Source organism: Manacus candei, unplaced genomic scaffold (assembly GCF_025592945.1).
Source record: "Manacus candei isolate 608988 ecotype Guabito, Panama unplaced genomic scaffold, ASM2559294v1 h1tg000005l, whole genome shotgun sequence".
Classification (NCBI taxonomy): Eukaryota; Metazoa; Chordata; class Aves; order Passeriformes; family Pipridae; genus Manacus; species Manacus candei.
In genome coordinates this window covers 23,707,026-23,724,811 of record NW_026138053.1, presented here as the reverse complement: position 1 = coordinate 23,724,811, position 17,786 = coordinate 23,707,026, and the positions used below count along the sequence as shown (strand labels likewise).

The 17,786-nt window shown below is 56.1% G+C and overlaps 1 protein-coding gene across 1 annotated transcript in view; it reads left to right on the top strand.

The window, feature by feature from the left end:
- The window catches only part of CACNA1E (calcium voltage-gated channel subunit alpha1 E), a 360,562-nt gene that overhangs the window by 58,626 nt on the left and 284,150 nt on the right, over nucleotides 1-17,786 (top strand). The window contains exons 3-5 of the mRNA XM_051805647.1: nucleotides 7,911-8,177; nucleotides 16,828-16,933; nucleotides 17,364-17,503. Of these exons, the coding sequence (XP_051661607.1) occupies nucleotides 7,911-8,177; nucleotides 16,828-16,933; nucleotides 17,364-17,503 (513 nt within the window). The remainder of the gene's footprint in view (nucleotides 1-7,910; nucleotides 8,178-16,827; nucleotides 16,934-17,363; nucleotides 17,504-17,786) is intronic.

The window sequence follows — 17,786 nt, the reverse complement described above, 5'->3', positions numbered from 1 at the left end:
CTTTCTGTGGTCTCCCTTTATCCATTCTGCCCAGTCTTGGTCTTTTGGGCAGGGTAAATTTCAAATATTCATATTATTTCCCCCATTGGATCCTCTCACGGGGGCCCCTCTAGAAATGCATTGCCCAAAGCTGGACCCATGTGAGATGGAGGAGGATGGAGAAGTGTGATCTCACCTCCTGCCAGCTTGGTTAGTATGAGGCTGGGATGCTCCACAGCTTTTGGCTGAGGGGAGAGGTTGTGTAGAGGGATTTGGGAGCTGGTAGCAGGGCAGGAAATTTACTTTAATCTGATGGAAGAGCAGGATAAGGCGGATAACTGTTCTGAGAGGTGGGATTGCTGCATGCCTGCCCAGAGCAGACAGGATGCAACTGGAAGTGCTAATTAAAGCCCAACTCTCAAGGCTAAATAAAGCAGCAGGGCACTCCAGGCAATTTAGTAATGGGTGATTATTTCAGGGCTCTTCAGTTGAGCCATAAAACCTCCTGGCCTAAGGCAGAGAGTTAGACCAAGGAGAGCTGTGTCACCAGGAACACTTGAGTGGGGTGTTTAGGTAAGAAATGGGAGAACAGGCAGTGACAAGATCCTTCCCTGCTGTGTGGCATCATTGCAACCAGCACTGGGGCCAAGTAATGCTGTCCCTCATCTGTGGTGGTTTGGGGGTTATGGGGTCTCACCTGCCTCTGCTTGAGGTGTCAGCAGACAGCCTTGTGCTTATTCAGGTGGCATGTGCACCCACAAATGGGGCTGTTGGTGTGGGGTTTGGTGTTTTTGGGGAGTACAAAGCCCTGAGCAGCCTGTGGGAGGTGGACGAGTGCAGGCACTGAGCTTCACAGTGGCAGAGTGAGACCAAGCACCAAAAACAGTTTTGTGGTGCTGGATGCACATCCCTGGAGTGTCCCCATAAATGCCCAGGTTTCTTGGCTGTCCTTTAAGCCTCTCTCAGCTCTTCCAGACTGACATAATTTCAAGAGCAGGTTGAACAAGGCTCTGAGCAACCTGATCAGATTGAAGATGTCCCTGTACTTGGCAGGGGTTTGGACTAGATGACATTAAAGGTCCCTTCCCACCCAAACTGTTCTATGATTCCATGATTTGGTTGCTGAATCCCCCTTTGATCCAAGGTGCAATATCCTTCTGCTTTATCAGTAGTGCTGATATATGAGCAATTCCAGTCCCACAGCAATGCAGTGTGGGGGCACAGCCGACTTGAAGGCTCTGTGGTATGTTTGGGCACTTTTCTGGCTTCAGGAGGTATGTGAGGAGTTTAGCTTGGAGTGTATGTGATCCCAGGGCACTGTGGGTCTTGGGCAATCTGAGCAGGACCTGGTGCTAGGCTGTGGTGCTGGCATCTTGCCATGCCTGCCTCGTGCTGAAGAACACTTGGGGAAGGAAAAAAAGCAGATTATACACAGCTCCTGATCCCTGTTCTGACATCCCATCTGACTTGCAGAGACACCTTTAACGTGTCTCCCCTTTGCTTGCACAAAAGAATGTCACAACAGATCAGCCACTGGGAAGCATCTGCATGTAGGGGAGGAGGAAAAAGGGTGGAGGCTCTCAGAGTTTCTTCCAGGCTCTGCCTGGAGCTCCCTAAAATGCCATGGCTGATGCATGCCATCAGTCCTGACATCTTACCCCTAGAGAAGCTGGAGGCTGGTGGGCCCTGCTGGGGTGTGGTTGGACATTGTGGATTTGGGAACCTTGAGTGGGACCTGGTGGGAGCTACATTCGTGTTTATGTGGCACCTTAAAAAATGGGGCCAAAGATGTTCCAGACTGGATTCTCTTAAGCAATCACTTGCAGAGGGGTTAGGAAAAGGGATCCCTGGGGTGGGAATGCAAGGTGTGCTGCGCTGGGGTCTTGGGAAGGGTCTGCAGGAGGAGGGCTGGGTGAGAGCTGCTCCTTCTGCACCACCACCACTTGCAAGAGCTGGTCGCTGGGGCTGTATGACGACCAAAATCTTAGTTTCCAGAAGGTTATTGCCCCATCCCAGCAAAGAGAGCTTTTACAAGATTGTTTTCCTATTGATTTTAAAGATGCCAAGGCTGGATGTTGGACTCATGGGCCTTGGTAATTAAAACCAGCAGTGTCTTGTGAACAGGGGGGTGTTTTATGGCAACCAATTACACTTTCAGCTTCAAGCAGATTGAAGTTTTCCTCCTGCTGCTGCTGCTGTGTGACACTTGGTGTGGCTGCTGCAGCCCAGTGACCAGGAGGGGTTGGTGGAGTAGTGGCAGTCACTTAAATCTGGAGGCAGAGTCTCTAGCTTGGTGTGAGATTTGCTGGCTGTCACTAGTTCTTCCAGCTGTCTGATTCCTCTGTGAATAAACAGAAGTGCTGACCCTGCAAAGTCAGCCCTGTGGGTTGGTGTTGGGAACGTGTCCTGGGGGGTTGTGAAGGTGATGTTGCTCATCTCTCTGAGTGCTGGGGAAGGCATGTCCTGGTGGGATGGGCAGTGCTGTGAGTCGGGTGAGGTTGTTGGGGAAAAGAGAGAGCAGATGGCAGAGAGGGAACCCCCCGGTTTGGGTGAGGGTTGCCTTGCTCTGGGGTGGCCCAGAGCCTCTGCTGTGCTCAGCCTGGGGCTTTGTTGGCAGGAGAGATGCCAACAGGGCTGTCCTGGCCTGTGCCACAGCTGCCAACATCTGCACAAATGAACATCAGGCAGACGCTGGTGTGGTGCCCTCCTCTGGAGATGCCATCCTGGAGCTGCTTGGACCTTCTCCCCCCACATCCCTGGGTGAGCTGCACCAGCCTGGGAATTTTGTGCTTAGCTCAGCAGAACTTACCCTTTGCAAATGGGGAGAACATCGTCTTCCTAATCCAGCAGGTAATTAATCTGTTCCTGGAAAAATCCTTGCATTCCTGCATGGTTATAAACGTGCTTCTGAGTCACAGCTACTCGGTCCCAATTTGAAATTTGGCCAGAGCACCACTGTAGATGATTCTCATTTGATCCTTTTTTTTTTTTTTTCCTCAGCATAGCCATATTTCAAAAATAAATTCAGATAAGGTTGCCAAAAGTCACTTTCTAAGATGAGTGCAGTCCATCACAGCTCCTGGGAATATCAGTCATGTTAGAGGAGCTTCTCCCCCCTTTCTAGACCCTGCCTGGGCTGCATTAGAATCACAGAATGGTTTGGTGTTGAAGGCACCTTAAAGATGATTTAGCTCCAGACTCTTGCCATGGGCAGGGACACCTTCCACTAGCCCAGGCTGCTCCAAGCTCCATCCAACCTGGCCTTGGATACTTCCAGGGATGGGGCAGCCACAGCTTCTCTGGGCAACCTGTGCCAGGGCCTCACCACCCTCATAGGGAAGAATTTCTTCCTAATATCTAATCTAACTTTGCCCTCTGTCATTTTGAAGCCATTTCCCCTTTTCCTGTCACTCCAGGCCCTTGTCCATAGTCCCCCTCCAGCTGTCTTGGAGCCCCTTTAGGCACTGGAAGGGGCTCTAAGGTCTCACTGGAGCCTTCTCTTCCCCAGGCTGAACACCTCCAACTCTGAATATCTTCAGGGACTTGCCTGATGCTTTCCCCGAGCAGAGGAGTAGCTTTTGGCTTTCTGAGCAACCCGGGGCTTGGCAGAGGATAATGTTATTTCCCAGTTTTTTGGGTGCCTGTACCCAGGAATGCACAAGTGGGAGACTTCGGAGTGCCTGGGCTGAGCCAGAGGCTGCTCCAGGGGGCTGTGCGGTAACTGCGTGGGGGATTTGCTTAGGCTTCTGAGCATCCTTCGGGAAGGGGGTCATGCGGGGGGAGCCCAGACGGAGCCCTGGCTGCTGTCTGAGGCTGGGGGATGCAGGGAGGGGACAGCTGCCACTAGATGGCAATGCCGGAGCGGCGGCAGCGGCCCCGCCACGGGCGGGGGGGTTGATGGGGGGGTCTCGGGCTCACCCGGGAAGGGGCAGCCCCGTGTCTCTGGTGATGCCCTGCCCTGCAGGGGTGGTGGCATGGCTGGGAGTGGTGGGGGAAAAGCAAGGAGAAGGCTTGGATGGCGATATCAACGTGAGAATCATAGAACCATGGAATCATTTAGGTTGGAAAAAAACCTCTAAGCTCATTATGTCCAACTGTTAACCCAGCACTGATGAGCCCACCACTCAGCCATGTCCCCAGGTGCCATATCTATATGTCTTACAAATCCCTCCATGGATGGTGACTCCACCACTTCCCTGGGCAGCTTGTTCAAGGGCTTGACAACCCTTTTGGTGAAGATATTTTTTCTCCAATATCCCATCTGAACCTGCCTTGGTGCAACTTGAAGCCGTTTCTTCTGGTCCTGCCCGCTTGTTGCTTGAGAGAAGAGACCAACCCCCACCTGGCTACAGCCTCCTTTCAGGTAGATGTAGAGAGCAGGAAGGTCCCTCCTGAGCCTCCTTTTCTCCAACCTGAACACCCCCAGCCCCCTCATCAGCCTTGTGCTCCAGACCGGAGGAGTGTTAGCCTGTCTCGGCAAAACCAAGCGCATCTCAAGCGCCTTCCTGTCCTGGCACCGCCTGTTCCCCTCTCTTCTTGGATTTCCTTCATTCACAAAAACCCAAACAGCCCCCTATATCTGGCTCTGGATCCCTGTGCCGTGTTGAATCATGCGGGCATCAGCCACCCTTCTTCCTGACTCACGGATCGGATCCCAGTGTGCTGGGTGAGGGTCAAGATGAGAACAGCAATAAACATCCTGGGAAACCGAGCTTGCATCTCTTGGCATAGCTGGAGACTTTTTTTTTTTTCCTTTTGGCTTTCAATCTTCTCTTAAGGAGCTGCTTTCTCATAAATATCCCATCCTTTAGCACTGTCTGAGCAGGAGAGAGGCTCCCATCAGGGCCATCCTGTGCTCTGCTCTGCTCTGCAGCAGCAAATGCAGAGGTAAGGGTGAACCCCAGGTTGAGGGAATAGCCCACTGCCCCAGCAGAAGTGTCCAGGTAAGCTGTGTATTCCTGCTTTGAGGGGCCAGGAGGAGGAAGGCTGCCTTCCTCCCCCTCAGCCCCTTGCTCTGAGCCAGGCAGGGGATGCAGAGGCAGTGCTGGGTCCATTCTCCTCAGCCTCTGGGTACCACACAGCCTGAGCATTTAGGCTGGGTGGGGTCTTGCAGTTGCAGGTTTAGAGGGTTGGAGAAGCCTTGGGGGGCCGGGAGGAGCCAAAGCAGGAGCTCTGCAAGGCTGAGGATCTGCTCCTGGCTATCGGCTCAGGCTCAGGTTTAATTAACAGTGACTTACAGCGTTGAAAGGTGGGAAGAGTGGCATCGCTCCTGATGCTGCGTTGGTGGTGGGGAGGAGGAGGAAAAGGGGATGAGCCACAAATTATAATTGATTTGTTTAGGGCAGTATCTTGACTGAACCGAAGGGACTGTAATTAGCTGGTAACTGGTGTGGCCACCTCACTGCCTGCTGTTAGTGGAAGGGAAGCCCAGGGTCACTGTGGCTGGCTAGTGGCCTGGGAAGTGTTTTGGGAGGAATCTGCCCACCCCTGCTCTACTCTGTGCTGCAGCGTAGTGGTGATGTAGCTGGGGACTTGCTGAAACCCCCCAAAATGACACCCATTTTGGTTATAAGGCTAATTGGAGGCACAGAGTCAATAGGGATGCAGCAGATAGGCATTGTGGTGAGCTGGTGGGGTCTTGGTGCCTGTCTGGGGCAATGATCCCACAGTCTGTTTTGCAAACATTCCTCTGTTATCTTGCTGAGGAGGACCTGATCCTTCCTCTTCCTCACCCAGTCAGCCCAAGGCCTCCTGGCAATGCACCCATGAGAGCCTGGGACAAAAAGCACACCCTGTGGCCCTTTGGTCACAGTAGTGCCTGCAGGGTGGAGAAGTGCCTGGTGAAGTGCTGCCAGGCTGCACCAAGGGAGAAGCCCTTGCCCAAATGAGTTAACAATTTATGTTATTAAGGGCTTGATTTTTTTTTTTTTTTTTAAATTTAAATGCCTCAGGTGTTCCTGGCTGCCCCACAGCAGGTGTGAGGGATAGGGCAGCAGCCACTGTGTTTGCAGAGCACTTTGGTGGTGGTGTTGTGGACAGGGGAAGAGCATTGTGGGGACACAGGGTGTCTTGTGACACCAGTTGGAGCTCTGGGTGCTCTGCTTGAGGCAAAGGCAGGCAGCAAGTGTGGAAGGCCCTGGGGAGCTCTTTGACCTCGGGGTTCAGTGGGAGGGGTGGGGGATCCTGTGTGTGAACAGCTCCCAGGGTGTGCTGAGCAGCGAGGCTGTGCCCTGCCTGGTGGGTACAGAGGACTTGGGGATGTCCCTGTGGATCTGTGGGTGGATCTCTGGGTGTACCCTGTGGGTGCCAGGAGGGCAGGGGGGTTCCCCAAAGGTGAGTGGGCAAGGTACTCCCTGCACCAGGGCACAGCCCAGCCCAGGGGACCCTGGGCACCCCTGGGTGACCTTGGCACATGCAGAGGTGCAGCACCAGCAGCGTCCCCAGTCCTCTGCCCATAATGGGTTGGCTGGGTGGGGAGCAGGGTCAGAGCCCCCCCCTCCCCGTGGCAGCTGCTGCAGGGACAGATCCAGCCCGGGCTGTTTACACCTCTCCGATGAGCTGCTGCTGCTTCTGGCCAACATCATGTGTCAAACAGAAAATACCGAGGTGGGGGGGAGGGATGTAAAGAAGGCTGATCTGTATGCGAGTGAGCAGGAGGGCTCTCCCCGGGCACCCGCTGGCGACGGGGCGGCTCCGGCGGGGAGCCGGGAGCCTCGAAGTGTCCCAGGGATCGGGGTGGGGGGGGGACGACGACAGTGCATGTGGCTGGAGAGATTCTCGGTGCGGGCTGAGATGCGGTGGGGAGGCTGCAGGCAGGGGAGCCTCCCTTGCCCCCCAGTTTAGCCACTCACCTAGGAGCACCCGTGTGCTGGAAAGCCCACTGCAGCCGGGGCGGGAGGGGTGCTTCTGGCAGGGTGAGGGCTCCCCCATTGCCTTTGTTCCCTTCAGACCCACCCCTCGACTCTGATTTTCCTTTGCGGCAGCTCCCGTGCTTGCCAAAAGAACGCACTGGATGGAGCGAGGGAGCGAGCCGGGCGTGTTGTGCGTGTGTGTGCGCTTGTGTGCGCCTGTGTTGCCACTGACTTCATTAAAGCGAGCTGTCCCCGAGCTGCAGAGGCGCGGCAGCCTTTAATTTCGTAGCCCGGCTCCTGCGGGAAGCCGACGCCGCCTTACGCGCTCCTGCCCTGGCAGCGAAGGGCTGAGCATCCCTGGTGCCTGCCTGGGGGCTCTGCCCTCCATCCCTGCCCGCTGCCCCGGGGAGCCAGCAGATGGGTGGTCGGGCTCCCACAGGATGCTGAAGATGGAGTCGGGAGGAAGGAGTTGGACACTTGGCTCCAACTGAGCCGGACCACGCTGCAACCTGTTCCCCCGGCCTCGGCTGCTGCGCTGGGTGCTGTACCGAATTGTCTTCCTTTGCGATCGGGTGGATAGAAGGACTTGGATCTCAGCCCTTTCCCTGCCTGATCTCTGCTTGCTTTGAAGCGGGGGGGGGGGGGGGGGGGGCGGGGGGGGGTTAAAAGGGGCTGGTTTGGGCTTGCAGGCAGAGCGGTGGGAAGGATGTGGCTGGGTTTAACCCATTGCTTCGTGGTGAAAGGTGCTTAGGGACTGAGCCGCTGCGGCCTCTGGCGAGCAGGAAGGAGGGCTCGCTGCCCTCCTTGCTGCCCGAGTGGCCGTTCTGGGGGGGGCTGGAAGCAGCGGGGTGCCCCTCATGCCGTGCCGGAGGCACTGAGCCGGTGCCGTGCCTTGCCGCTTCTCCTCCACGCGAGTCCCTGCTCTCCTGGAGGGATGGAGGAGAGACGGAGCTGAGCATCACCCGGAGAGGAGGAGGGGGCTGTGTTTGGGACTGCGCCCCGCAACCCCCTCCCTCTTCTCTCCCACCCCCCCGCCGCCTCGGTGCTGCTGCTTTGGCTCACCTGTGTGTTTTCTTCCAGGATGGCTCGCTTTGGGGAGGCAGTGGCTGGCAGGCTGGGCTCTGGAGATGGGGGCTCCGACCAGAACCGGAGCCGGCAAGGAGCTCCTGCCCCTGCAGGAGGGAGCCCGGGAGCCTTCAAGCAAACCAAAGCGCAGAGAGCCCGGACTATGGCTCTGTACAACCCCATCCCCGTCCGGCAGAACTGCTTCACCGTCAACAGATCGCTCTTCCTCTTTGGGGAAGAGAACATAGTCAGGAAATATGCCAAGAAGCTCATTGACTGGCCATATCCTTTCTGCTCCCCCTGCGAGCCCCCCCTTGCTCCCTGGATTTGCCTCGGTGGCCGCCCAGGACACGTGTGTGTGGCACTAACCAGCAGGTAAGGCGTGCGGAGAGGGGTGCCCCGTCCCCCGGGGATGCTCTCCTCGCCCTGTTGCTGCTTCCCCTCCTGTCCTCTGCTCTGTACCTGACGGGAGCTGAGCTCTTTCTCCCTGCAGGGAGCCCCCCAGCCCCTCCTCAGGCTTGGATTTGTTAGCCCCCCATGCTGGTGAGCAGGGGTGCTCTGATCCCGGTTTAACCCTGCGTGCTTTGGGATGCTCTGTGCGTGTGCCTGGGGAGGGGGTGGTGGTGGTGGTGTCGTGGCCTTTCCTGTGTGCCTTGATGCCTTGCTGGAGTTTTGTCACTCCACCCCACGTGGAGCCACCCATCCCGTTGGGGACAGCTCCCTGGGAGCCCATGAATCTCCAGTTGCTGCTGGGTGGCGGCCCTGTCGCTCCTGTGTGTGCTCTCTTTGCTGCAGATCACTCCTGGCAGGGGCACAGCCATCCTCGCCCTGCAGCCCCCGGCCCCCCACGGCAGCTCTGGGAACTGGCTGCCCCCTCCCTGCGGCAGAGGGAAGGATGCTGAAAACCTCTGTCTGTGCCCCGTGGCCCTTTTGGAGAAGCTGGCACGGGGATCTGTGATTTTATCCCAGGGATCCCCCCCCTCGTAGGGCTGGGTGGTGGGTGCAGATGTCCCCCCTGCTTCCCCGGCTCCTCCATCCTTTCATACATCCCCACGCACTTCTCTCTCCTCCCACCCTCCCTGTGGGTGCCCCCGGGTGCCTTGGCCGGTGCCCAGCACCGCAGCACTCATCCCCTCATCAGCCTGGGCTCAGTGCCCTGCTGCCCCCTGAGACCCCTCCTGGGCTTTGTCCCCTTGGAGGACCTGAGCCTGAAAACTTCAGTGTGGCCAAGCTTTGGCTGTAGGACCCTCCCTGTGCCATGTTCTGCAGCAGTCATTCCATGCAGCTCTCGCCTCTCCCGCTTTCTCTCCCCGCAACTTGTTGGTTGAGTTACCGGCTCCTCCAGCGGGCATGGGAGGGCTTTCCCTGGTGCCAGGCAGCAGTGCTTTGGTTTGGTGCAACAGGTACCTTGGGGAAAGGCCTCTGGTAAGGCACAGGGATGCAGGACAGGTCACCCACCCTGCTGAGCGTCGCTTGGGAAATGTCCCTTTGCAGCTCCAACATGTCAGGTCAAACCTCTGCAAAGCAGGAACTCGTCCTGGTTGGGGAACTGCAATGTGTCCAGGCTTGAGGGCGTGACCTGGGCGTGCAGGGCCAGCTTAGAGGGGCCCTGAATTCCCTGTGGCACCCCTAAATCTGCCCCTCCTGGCAGCGCCCACCGGGTGGGTGGCTGCAGGAGCGTTGGTGCGGTGGCGAGGACGGGGACGCGGCGGCTCAGCGCAGAGCCCTGCAGGGCAGCGGCCCGGCTGGCTGCCTGCTTTTCCAGAATGTGCCAAATTATTCATGTGCTTTTTCAGCGGGGTGTGGGAGGGCCCTCGCCCCTTCGGCTCTCCTTTAAGGCGAGAAGGAGCTGGGGTGCTGCTGCTGGCCTGGCACTCCCGGCGTGGGCTGGGGTCCCGTGCCGGCGTGATGTCTCATCTCCAGGCAGCCGCTGTCTCCTAGAGACTGGAGCTCCACGACCACGCGATAAAAACTCCCCGGCATTATTCTCTCCTGGAATTTGCAATGCATGAGGGAGATGGGCTCATTTTATATTTTTTTTTTCCAGAAGTAAGTGACATATTCCCATGTGAGTGCTGGGAATGGGCATGCTCCAGGTGCGAGAGCTGAGCGTTCCTGCCTGTCCTCCTCCTGGCTGCCATCTCTTTCCTAGAAACTCATCCACCCTGGAGTTCCTCTGCACCACTGGAGTTTTGAGGGCTTGGGAATGGGCAAGGCCTCTTAGTGATGAGTTTTGGTTAGCTTGGCCTGGCAAGTTGTTCCTGTCTTTGTAGCTGTAGCCTGGCACAGGCAGTCGATGCTTTTTGGTAGGGCCAGGAAAACCTCAGCTGCCTGGCCTGCAGCCCATGGCATTGCTCCTGGATGAGGGCATTCTGGGGAGGTGAGCATTGGATCTTGGCCATGGTCAATGAGAGCTGCAGGCTTTGGGAGGGTGATGGGCCAGTCCCTGTGCCATGGGTTGGAGTGGGCACAGCACCGAGGACAGCCAAGGGGGCTGGAGTGGAGCGCAGGGAGGAGTGAAGGCTCTTCTTCATCCAGCTCCAGTTGACTAGGTAATAGGGCTAAAAATATCTGGTGATTCAGGCCTGGATATCTGCTGGGTAACTGTGTAATTATAACCAGCAGCCTCTGCAGTTTGGCTTCCCAGTGTAAATAGGGATGATGCATGGAGGGGAAGGAGGAGAAACAGGAGCAACTGGGATTGGGATGCAGCTCTATGGGGAGGCAGGTCTTTGCTTGGAAGCCCAGTGCGTTACCTCCACTGGAGCTGCTCTTTTAGCCCGTCCTGCCCAGAATGTGAGGCAGCTGCTGTTTTGGCTGTAGGAACATCTCCTCCTCTTCTCCCTGAGAAACACAGCCTCGTCCTGCCTGCTCTCCTCCTGCTGATGGCCAGGCCTTTCGCCCTGATTTCATTTGTTTGGCTGCCTGGAAAGCTGCAATTCAGTTAGCACATGAGATGGGCTGCAGCTCATCCATATCTGCTCCGTTCCTCATCTACCTAATCACATTTGACCTGGATAAGATCCCTCTCCCGCCTCAGAAAGGCCAGATGACATTGTGTGGCTCTGGCTGCGTCCCCAAGGACAGCATCTTTCTGGCCACTCCACCTGTCCCCGAGTTTGGCAGGGAAGAGGGATGTCCATCAGGATCTAGTTCCCTGTGGTGAGAGGTTTCTCCTATCTCAGCCCCTTGGAGGACCAAATCTGGTGTTGGGCTGGCCAAGAGCAGCCCGAGTGCCTGCAGGGCCCCAGGGTGCATTCCCAATCCAACAGTCATGGGGATTTTGTTCCGTGGGAAGCACGTCCGTGTGTGCCTGAATTGTTTTGCTCGTGATGAGTCTTGCTTAGACCTGACACTGTGTGGGCAGTGCCCCTCAGGGACCCTGGCAGTGTCACCTGGCCAAGCATCTTCTGTACCTTTGCTTTTCCCCAGCCAAGATTCCGGCAGGTCTTGCTTTCCCTAGGGAAGAGCTGCGCCATGTCGTGCCATCCTTGGGCAGCTCCACTCCTTGCGCTCCCCAAGAACGTATTTTTTATTTATTTATTTTTTTTTTCCTCTCCCAGGCTGTTTTCTGTGCCCTTCATTCATCAGATTTTAGATTTTTTTTTTTTTTTTGGGAGGGGCGAGTAGGTGTAATGGCAGGTCCATCTTTTTGACAGCCGGGGAGAGCGAGGCTGCCTGTCAGATGGTGAATTTAAACAGAGGCAGCTGTTGTCATGGTGACGCCAAGTTGCATCCTGTTGCTGTGGCAACCAAAGTTAAAAAACTGATGTTAAGGCAGGAAAATCACATGATGCGGTTCTTTTTTGTTTAAAAAAAAAAAAAAAAAAAGAAAAGGAGGAGGAGAGGAGAGAGATTTGATTTCCAGGGTGAGGTGGGGGAGAAGGAGACGCTTCTCCATGGAGCTGTTTGCACGTGTCAGGCAGACCCCGCATCCCACATCCTGAATCCTTACAGGAGCAGTAGCAGTGTGGGCAGCTCTGCCCCGTTGGACTCCTGGCTGTCACTGCCTTCTGTTTAACCCCTGATGGAAACCAAACCAGCACATTTTGGAGTCATAAGCAGCAATGTCTGTGACTGCAGAGAGTGAGCATGTCTGTGCAGTGGGATTTAGGCAGGCTGGGTGCTCCCTGCCAGCTGTGCAGGGACACAAGCACAACCTCAAGCCTATGCTCGCTCTCCTGACCCTGGGTGTAACAGGCACATAGGAGCTAGCTCGTGTTTAAAGGGTAGTGGGAGGATTTGGGGTCTGGTTTCTGTCAACCCCGAGCACAGCACAGGTGGGCTGGGAGTTATGGGTGGTGGGATGCAGGGATAGGGACAGCCATGAGGGTTCACAGCTCTATGGCTGCTTGAGGGCACTGGATAGTCTTGTAGGTGGGGGAAGATCCCTTTTGTCCTCAGGGACAAGCCAGGGAAGTGTTGTGGGGCTGGGGAATCCCAGAGTTGAATTAGGACTACTCAGAGGCTTTACTCTACTTGGCACTTCTGTTTTTTCCTGGAAACAAAAAACCTCTCTTTCCCAGAGAGGTTGTGGACTCCCCATCCCTGGAAGTGTTCAAGACCCGGTTGGATGGGGCTCTGAGCAACCTGGTCTGGTAGATGTCCCTGCCCACGACAGGGGATTTGAATGGGATGATCTTTAATGTCCCTTCCAATCCAAACCGTTCTGTGATTCTGTGAAAACAGCCTTGGAGAGGAGGTGCTCTCTTTCCTGCTGGGGTATGGAGCTGAGAGGAGGGGCTTTGGGGTCCTAGGGAGGGGGGTGTTGAAGAGATGGGTTTTTCTTCCTGTCTCACCATGTCTGTGTGGGACGGGCAGCAGTGCTGGGGTTGGGACCAGGAAGATGAAGTTCATGTGTGTAGAAACTGAAGCTCGTTCTCACTGACATCTGGGAAGCAGGGAAAGCCCCTCAGAGCAGCAGGTCCTTGGGAAAGCCTGGGGAGAGGTGGGGAAATGGAGACATGAGTTTCTACGAGGTGTTGGAACTGAGCTGGATGATGCAGATTAAGGGGTTAAATTGCTCCTGCTCTTCTTGCTGGCACTTGGAAGTAGGATTCCCCAAGGCCCCCGTGACCTCACTCCTCTGGATCTTCTGCTGCTTCCACACTTGCCTGCCCAGGAGTGGGAGAAGGCACTGAGAAATGGAGGGATGGAGTGGAGCTCTCCATAGCTCCCATCCCTTGCCCGCATCCGGGGAGGGATTTGTCTCATACCCAGCCTCTTGTGGAGATTGCATCAATGTACCATCAGCTCCATAAATCTATCTTTGGGGATGGGAGCTGGGAACACTCCCTGCCTTAGCAATACAGATGTCCTGGGCAGGCCTGTTTGGGCTTCTGTCTGGGGAGGAAGGTGAAGAGGAAGGTTGCAGCTGGAAGAAAGGATCTGCTGGTGGCTGAACATCTCCCTTACAGACCCACCAGGGTGGTCCAACTCCAGGCTTGGGGTTAGTGCCTGCTCCAGGTGGTCTGGGTCATGGCTCGGGGAGATGCCTGTATGGCCTGGGGTCACTGTTCCCACCTCAAAGGCTCTGGATGGGAAGCATGGAGCTGCAGGTGGGGCGTGCACAGGGATCGGCCGAGTTGCTAAGGAAACAAGTCAACGGTTCAGGGGAGAGAGCATTGGGTAAAGGAGATAAATCAATAAGAAAACCTATTTTTATCGGCTCCCTAATGATCTTCCAGGAGAAACCAGACGAAGGAGGAGTAGGAGAAGGCTGGAGAGAGATGGGCTTTCGTTACCAGGCTTGGAGGGAGGCTAGGGCTACTCTGCATTTTGGATGGCTGGAAGGTTGTGTAATTAGACATCTAATGTGAGAGAAAACAAAGCAGTGACAGAGCATTGTCTGGTGGGCTCCAGCCCTGAGCTGGGAGGATGCTTGTTTGACAGACATGAAGTGTGGGGATAAAATATCCCTTGGTTCAGCCAGATGTTCCTGCTGTCCCTTGGGAGGTTTTTCTTACCCTTGGCCTCTCAAAACCTGGCACAGCTGGAGCTATGGGAGCTTATTTTCACGGGGTTGATGTCTTGCAGCTCTCACACAGCTCTGGATGTGATAACCCAGGCTCATCTCCTTGGAAAAGTGGGCCATGGGGGTTTGGAGAGTCACTTTTGGCAGTGACCTCATGCTTAGGTCAGTGCTTAGGGAAGCAATTGCCCTTTCAGACTCGACCAGGTTGGATGGGGCTCTGAGCAATGTGGTCTAGTGAGAGGTGTCCCTGCCCACAGCAGGGGGATTGGAATGAGATGGTCTTTAAGATTCTTCCAATCCCAAACATTCCTTGATTCTGTGATATCTCCTCACCCACATGCCATGCACTTGCTGGAGGGTGGAGCAGGGGTGTGATTCTGTGCTGGGGTAGGTGTGCACTGTCTCTGTGCGCTTGAACCAGGTGTTGGGGCCCTCAAGGAAACATAGGGGCGAGCTGAGCCACTAGAGGTGGTCCTGAGCCCCCCAGGCACTGCTGCTTTTGGAGAAGTTGGGTTTTTCCCACCTGGGTGTTTCCCCCATGGGAGCAGTGGCTGTGGTGGGGAGGAGTGCAGGATGCTTGGTGGGTTTAGCCGTGCCGGGGCGGACAGACGGACTCGCCGAGCAGTTCCCACACTTCTCATCTAGGCAAATGTGCCTGGTGCCTGGGGAGCTGGCTGCGCCGCCCCACTAACGTGCTGTTTTCCTTTTAAGCCGGTGCTAATTGCTCGCAGACTTTCAGGAAAATGATACAAAAAGATCCCAAACAGGCTGGTGGCTCGGGGCCAAGCGCCGCGGTCTGCCCGTCGGCTGGAGCGTGCGGCCGGGGTGGGAGGCAGGGAGGGGACGTGGCTTTCGCAGGAGCCATGCTGTGAAATCCCCACTTGTGTTAATCCTCAGAGGAAAACTTTTGGGGTTTGGCCTCCCGCTCCCCAGGCACAGGGAGCCGCTCAGGCTTCGTGCCTGGCTGGCAGCGTGGTGCGAGCCGGCAGCAGTGAGCTCTGCAGCATCTCTCTTTGGGTTTGCCTCTAACTTAGCGACCATTAATTTCACTGAGTGGCCTTTTAAATGCCTTGGCTGGATCTTTCCTGGCTCTTCTTCCTGCTGGGCTAAATACCTCCCAGCTCCTGCAGGCTCTCCTTGGCTGTGCCTCCTGGTCAGCTCTCTGGGGACCTGCTGATGCCCATCCCTGCTCCCACCTTGCTAGCTGCTGCAGCATCACTCCTGCCAGGGTCACTTCATGGTTCCCTGTTTTCCGTGCTTGTGGCCAGCACTGGGGTATCTTCTCTTGTCCATGGGCTCAGGGCCACTGGTTTAAAGCATTACACTGTAGTTAGTGGCCAAAAGGCAATGTTGCAAAGGACAAAATCACCCCTTTTCCCGGGGTTGATGTCATGGGCATTGGGGACCTCCTGGTCTGAGAGCTGTGAACCTGAAGGTATTGGGTCTGGAGAAGCCTGGTGTGGTGGGGAAAGGCTCAGCCAGGGGGCTGTTCTCTGTGCTGGCTTGGGATGGTGGGAGTGTGGATGATTTCTTTACAGGCAAATCCATCCCTGGTGGGATCACATCCTCTTTCCACAGAGACGAGCTCTAGGAAGGTGGCAGTCCCCTCCCGGGGTGGCTGCTGATGCCAGTGGTGACAGTAATTGAGCTGTGGGTTTTTGGCATGGAGGGAGTGGAGCAGGGGTGTGCTGCCTGCTGATGAATCGCTCCACGTTTTGTTATTGAGGACAACAGGGCTTTTATTGCGAAGATGTGGGAAAGATGGATGGGAAGTTGGAAAGATATGGCCGTCCTGTCACTTGGAAGTGCTTTGTTTTCAGGGCTCGGCACTGGGCCAGGCAGGAGGAGGGAACTCCCTGTCCCTGCCTTGATCCCATGAATCAAAAGGCAGGAGGGAGCTGAGTTTGGGGTGCTTTCCTGGGTGTCATCGTGCCCTTTCCTTCCCCTCCCACTCAGGTCCTCAGAAGCCAGCACCTGCTGCCTCTTGTCCAGGCTCAGGGTTGCTCCTGGAGAAGGGTGTGTAAGACCTAGACATGTCTGTAGGATTTAGGAAGCTTTTAAGTGTCCAACCAGGCCCTGTTGACAAGGTGCTGCTACCCCTTGGAGTCTTGCTGAGCTGTGGCTGAGCTGGGATGTTTCCACAGGGAGTTTCCACCTTGCCTGAACCAAAGCTCAGCCTCAGCAGCCATCAATGTCTTGAGCTGTGAAAGCTCAGCCACGTGCTCTGCAGCTCCCAGTGCCCCCTGGGCTCATCCTGCTGCCCAAGGGTGCTTGGCAAGGGCATGTCCACCTTGCCAGCACAGGGAGGATGGATCCAGGTCAGATTCCCAGGACCTGCAAGGGTTGCCTCATCCTACCCAGGCAGTGCAGGTGGTCCCTCTCATGGGGATGCTTTAGGACCAGGGCTGCTGATAGCCTGTGACACCTTCCCTCTCCAAGCCCTGACCCCCATCTCCCGTTGCTTTGTGATGAAAAGAGAAGGAAAGCAGCCCTGGCCAGCAATGTATCATACCAGGGAGAGCCTCCCTAACACTGCCAGGGACCATGGAAACCCTCTTCCAGACAAAGCTCAACCTGATCAGAGCCTGGCTGTCCCCCTTCAGACTTGTGCCCATCTTCTGGGCTACCACCACAAGCACCATCTCTCTCCCAGGGGAGTTCCCAGCCCAGCAAAGGCTGTTGGTTAATGACACATGAGCTCAGGAGGGAGGTGATGAGGCGAGGAAGGTCTTGGGGGCTCTCAGTTCTCTTGTCACCCCTCCCATTTCCAAACAACACCAAGGTGGGCTTCAACCACCTGCCTGGGAGCAGCAGGAGGAGGTGAAAGCCAGGCTGTGTGTGTGTGCATGTTCTGCTGGGGAGAGTGGTGGTGGTGTCTAATGAGCAGGTGAAATGCAGGGAGGGCTGGCGGGTTGGGAATGTCATCCACCTCTTCTCTGCTCCTTAACTCCCCTCCACTCCCTTTGAGTACATGATCCTGGCGACCATCATTGCCAACTGCATCGTGCTGGCCCTCGAGCAGCACCTCCCTGAGGATGACAAGACACCCATGTCACGGAGATTAGTAAGTACCCTGTGTCCATCCCTGCATTGGGTAGGCTGGTGGGTGAGCAGAGGCATCAGCTAAGGGGAGATATTCAATCCTGCCAGGCTTTTGGTTTCAGGGTGGGAGGGCAGGAGGTTTCCTCTGAGACCAGATCCTCTGGCCTTTCTGGGGCTGCTGCAACATATTCCTCCTCTATGGAGAGGGTTCAGGAAGGCTTAAGCCCTTCAAAAACGGGGTGGGGAAGGACTGGGCAACCGTGGGTGGCTTATAGCCACCATCTTTTTTTCCCCAAGGTTGATGTGGCTGAGGAAGGGCTGGAAAAGCTCCCAGAGGAGAGGGTGGGGCTGGGAAAAGTGGGATGGGACATGAGTTGGGCCAATGTGAAACACCTGGTGCTGTGTTTGCTCAGTCCCCCCCTCTCACTGCATCACTGACTTCCCTCCGGCAGGAGAAGACGGAGCCTTACTTCATTGGGATATTCTGCTTTGAGGCTGGGATTAAGATCGTGGCTCTGGGGTTCGTTTTCCACAAGGGCTCGTACCTGCGCAACGGCTGGAACGTCATGGACTTCATCGTGGTCCTCAGCGGGTGAGTGGGTTGGGGCTGGGGGGTTGGTTGGGCAGCCGGGCATGGGGGCTCGTCCTGGTGGGGACATGAGCTGCAGGATGTGGGGCAAGGCCCTGGTGTGCTGTTGTTTGTGGTGGTTCTTCATCCCAACTGGGAGGAAGGGGAGGACGGTTCCTTGTGCTGGAGGCTCCTGTGTTGGATTTGCTGTGTGGGCAGCTAAGGGTGGGACAAGGGTCCCCATCAGGCTAGGATGGCTGGCTCTGAGGGCACCATGTCTCGCTTTCCTCAATTGGTGTCCTGATGT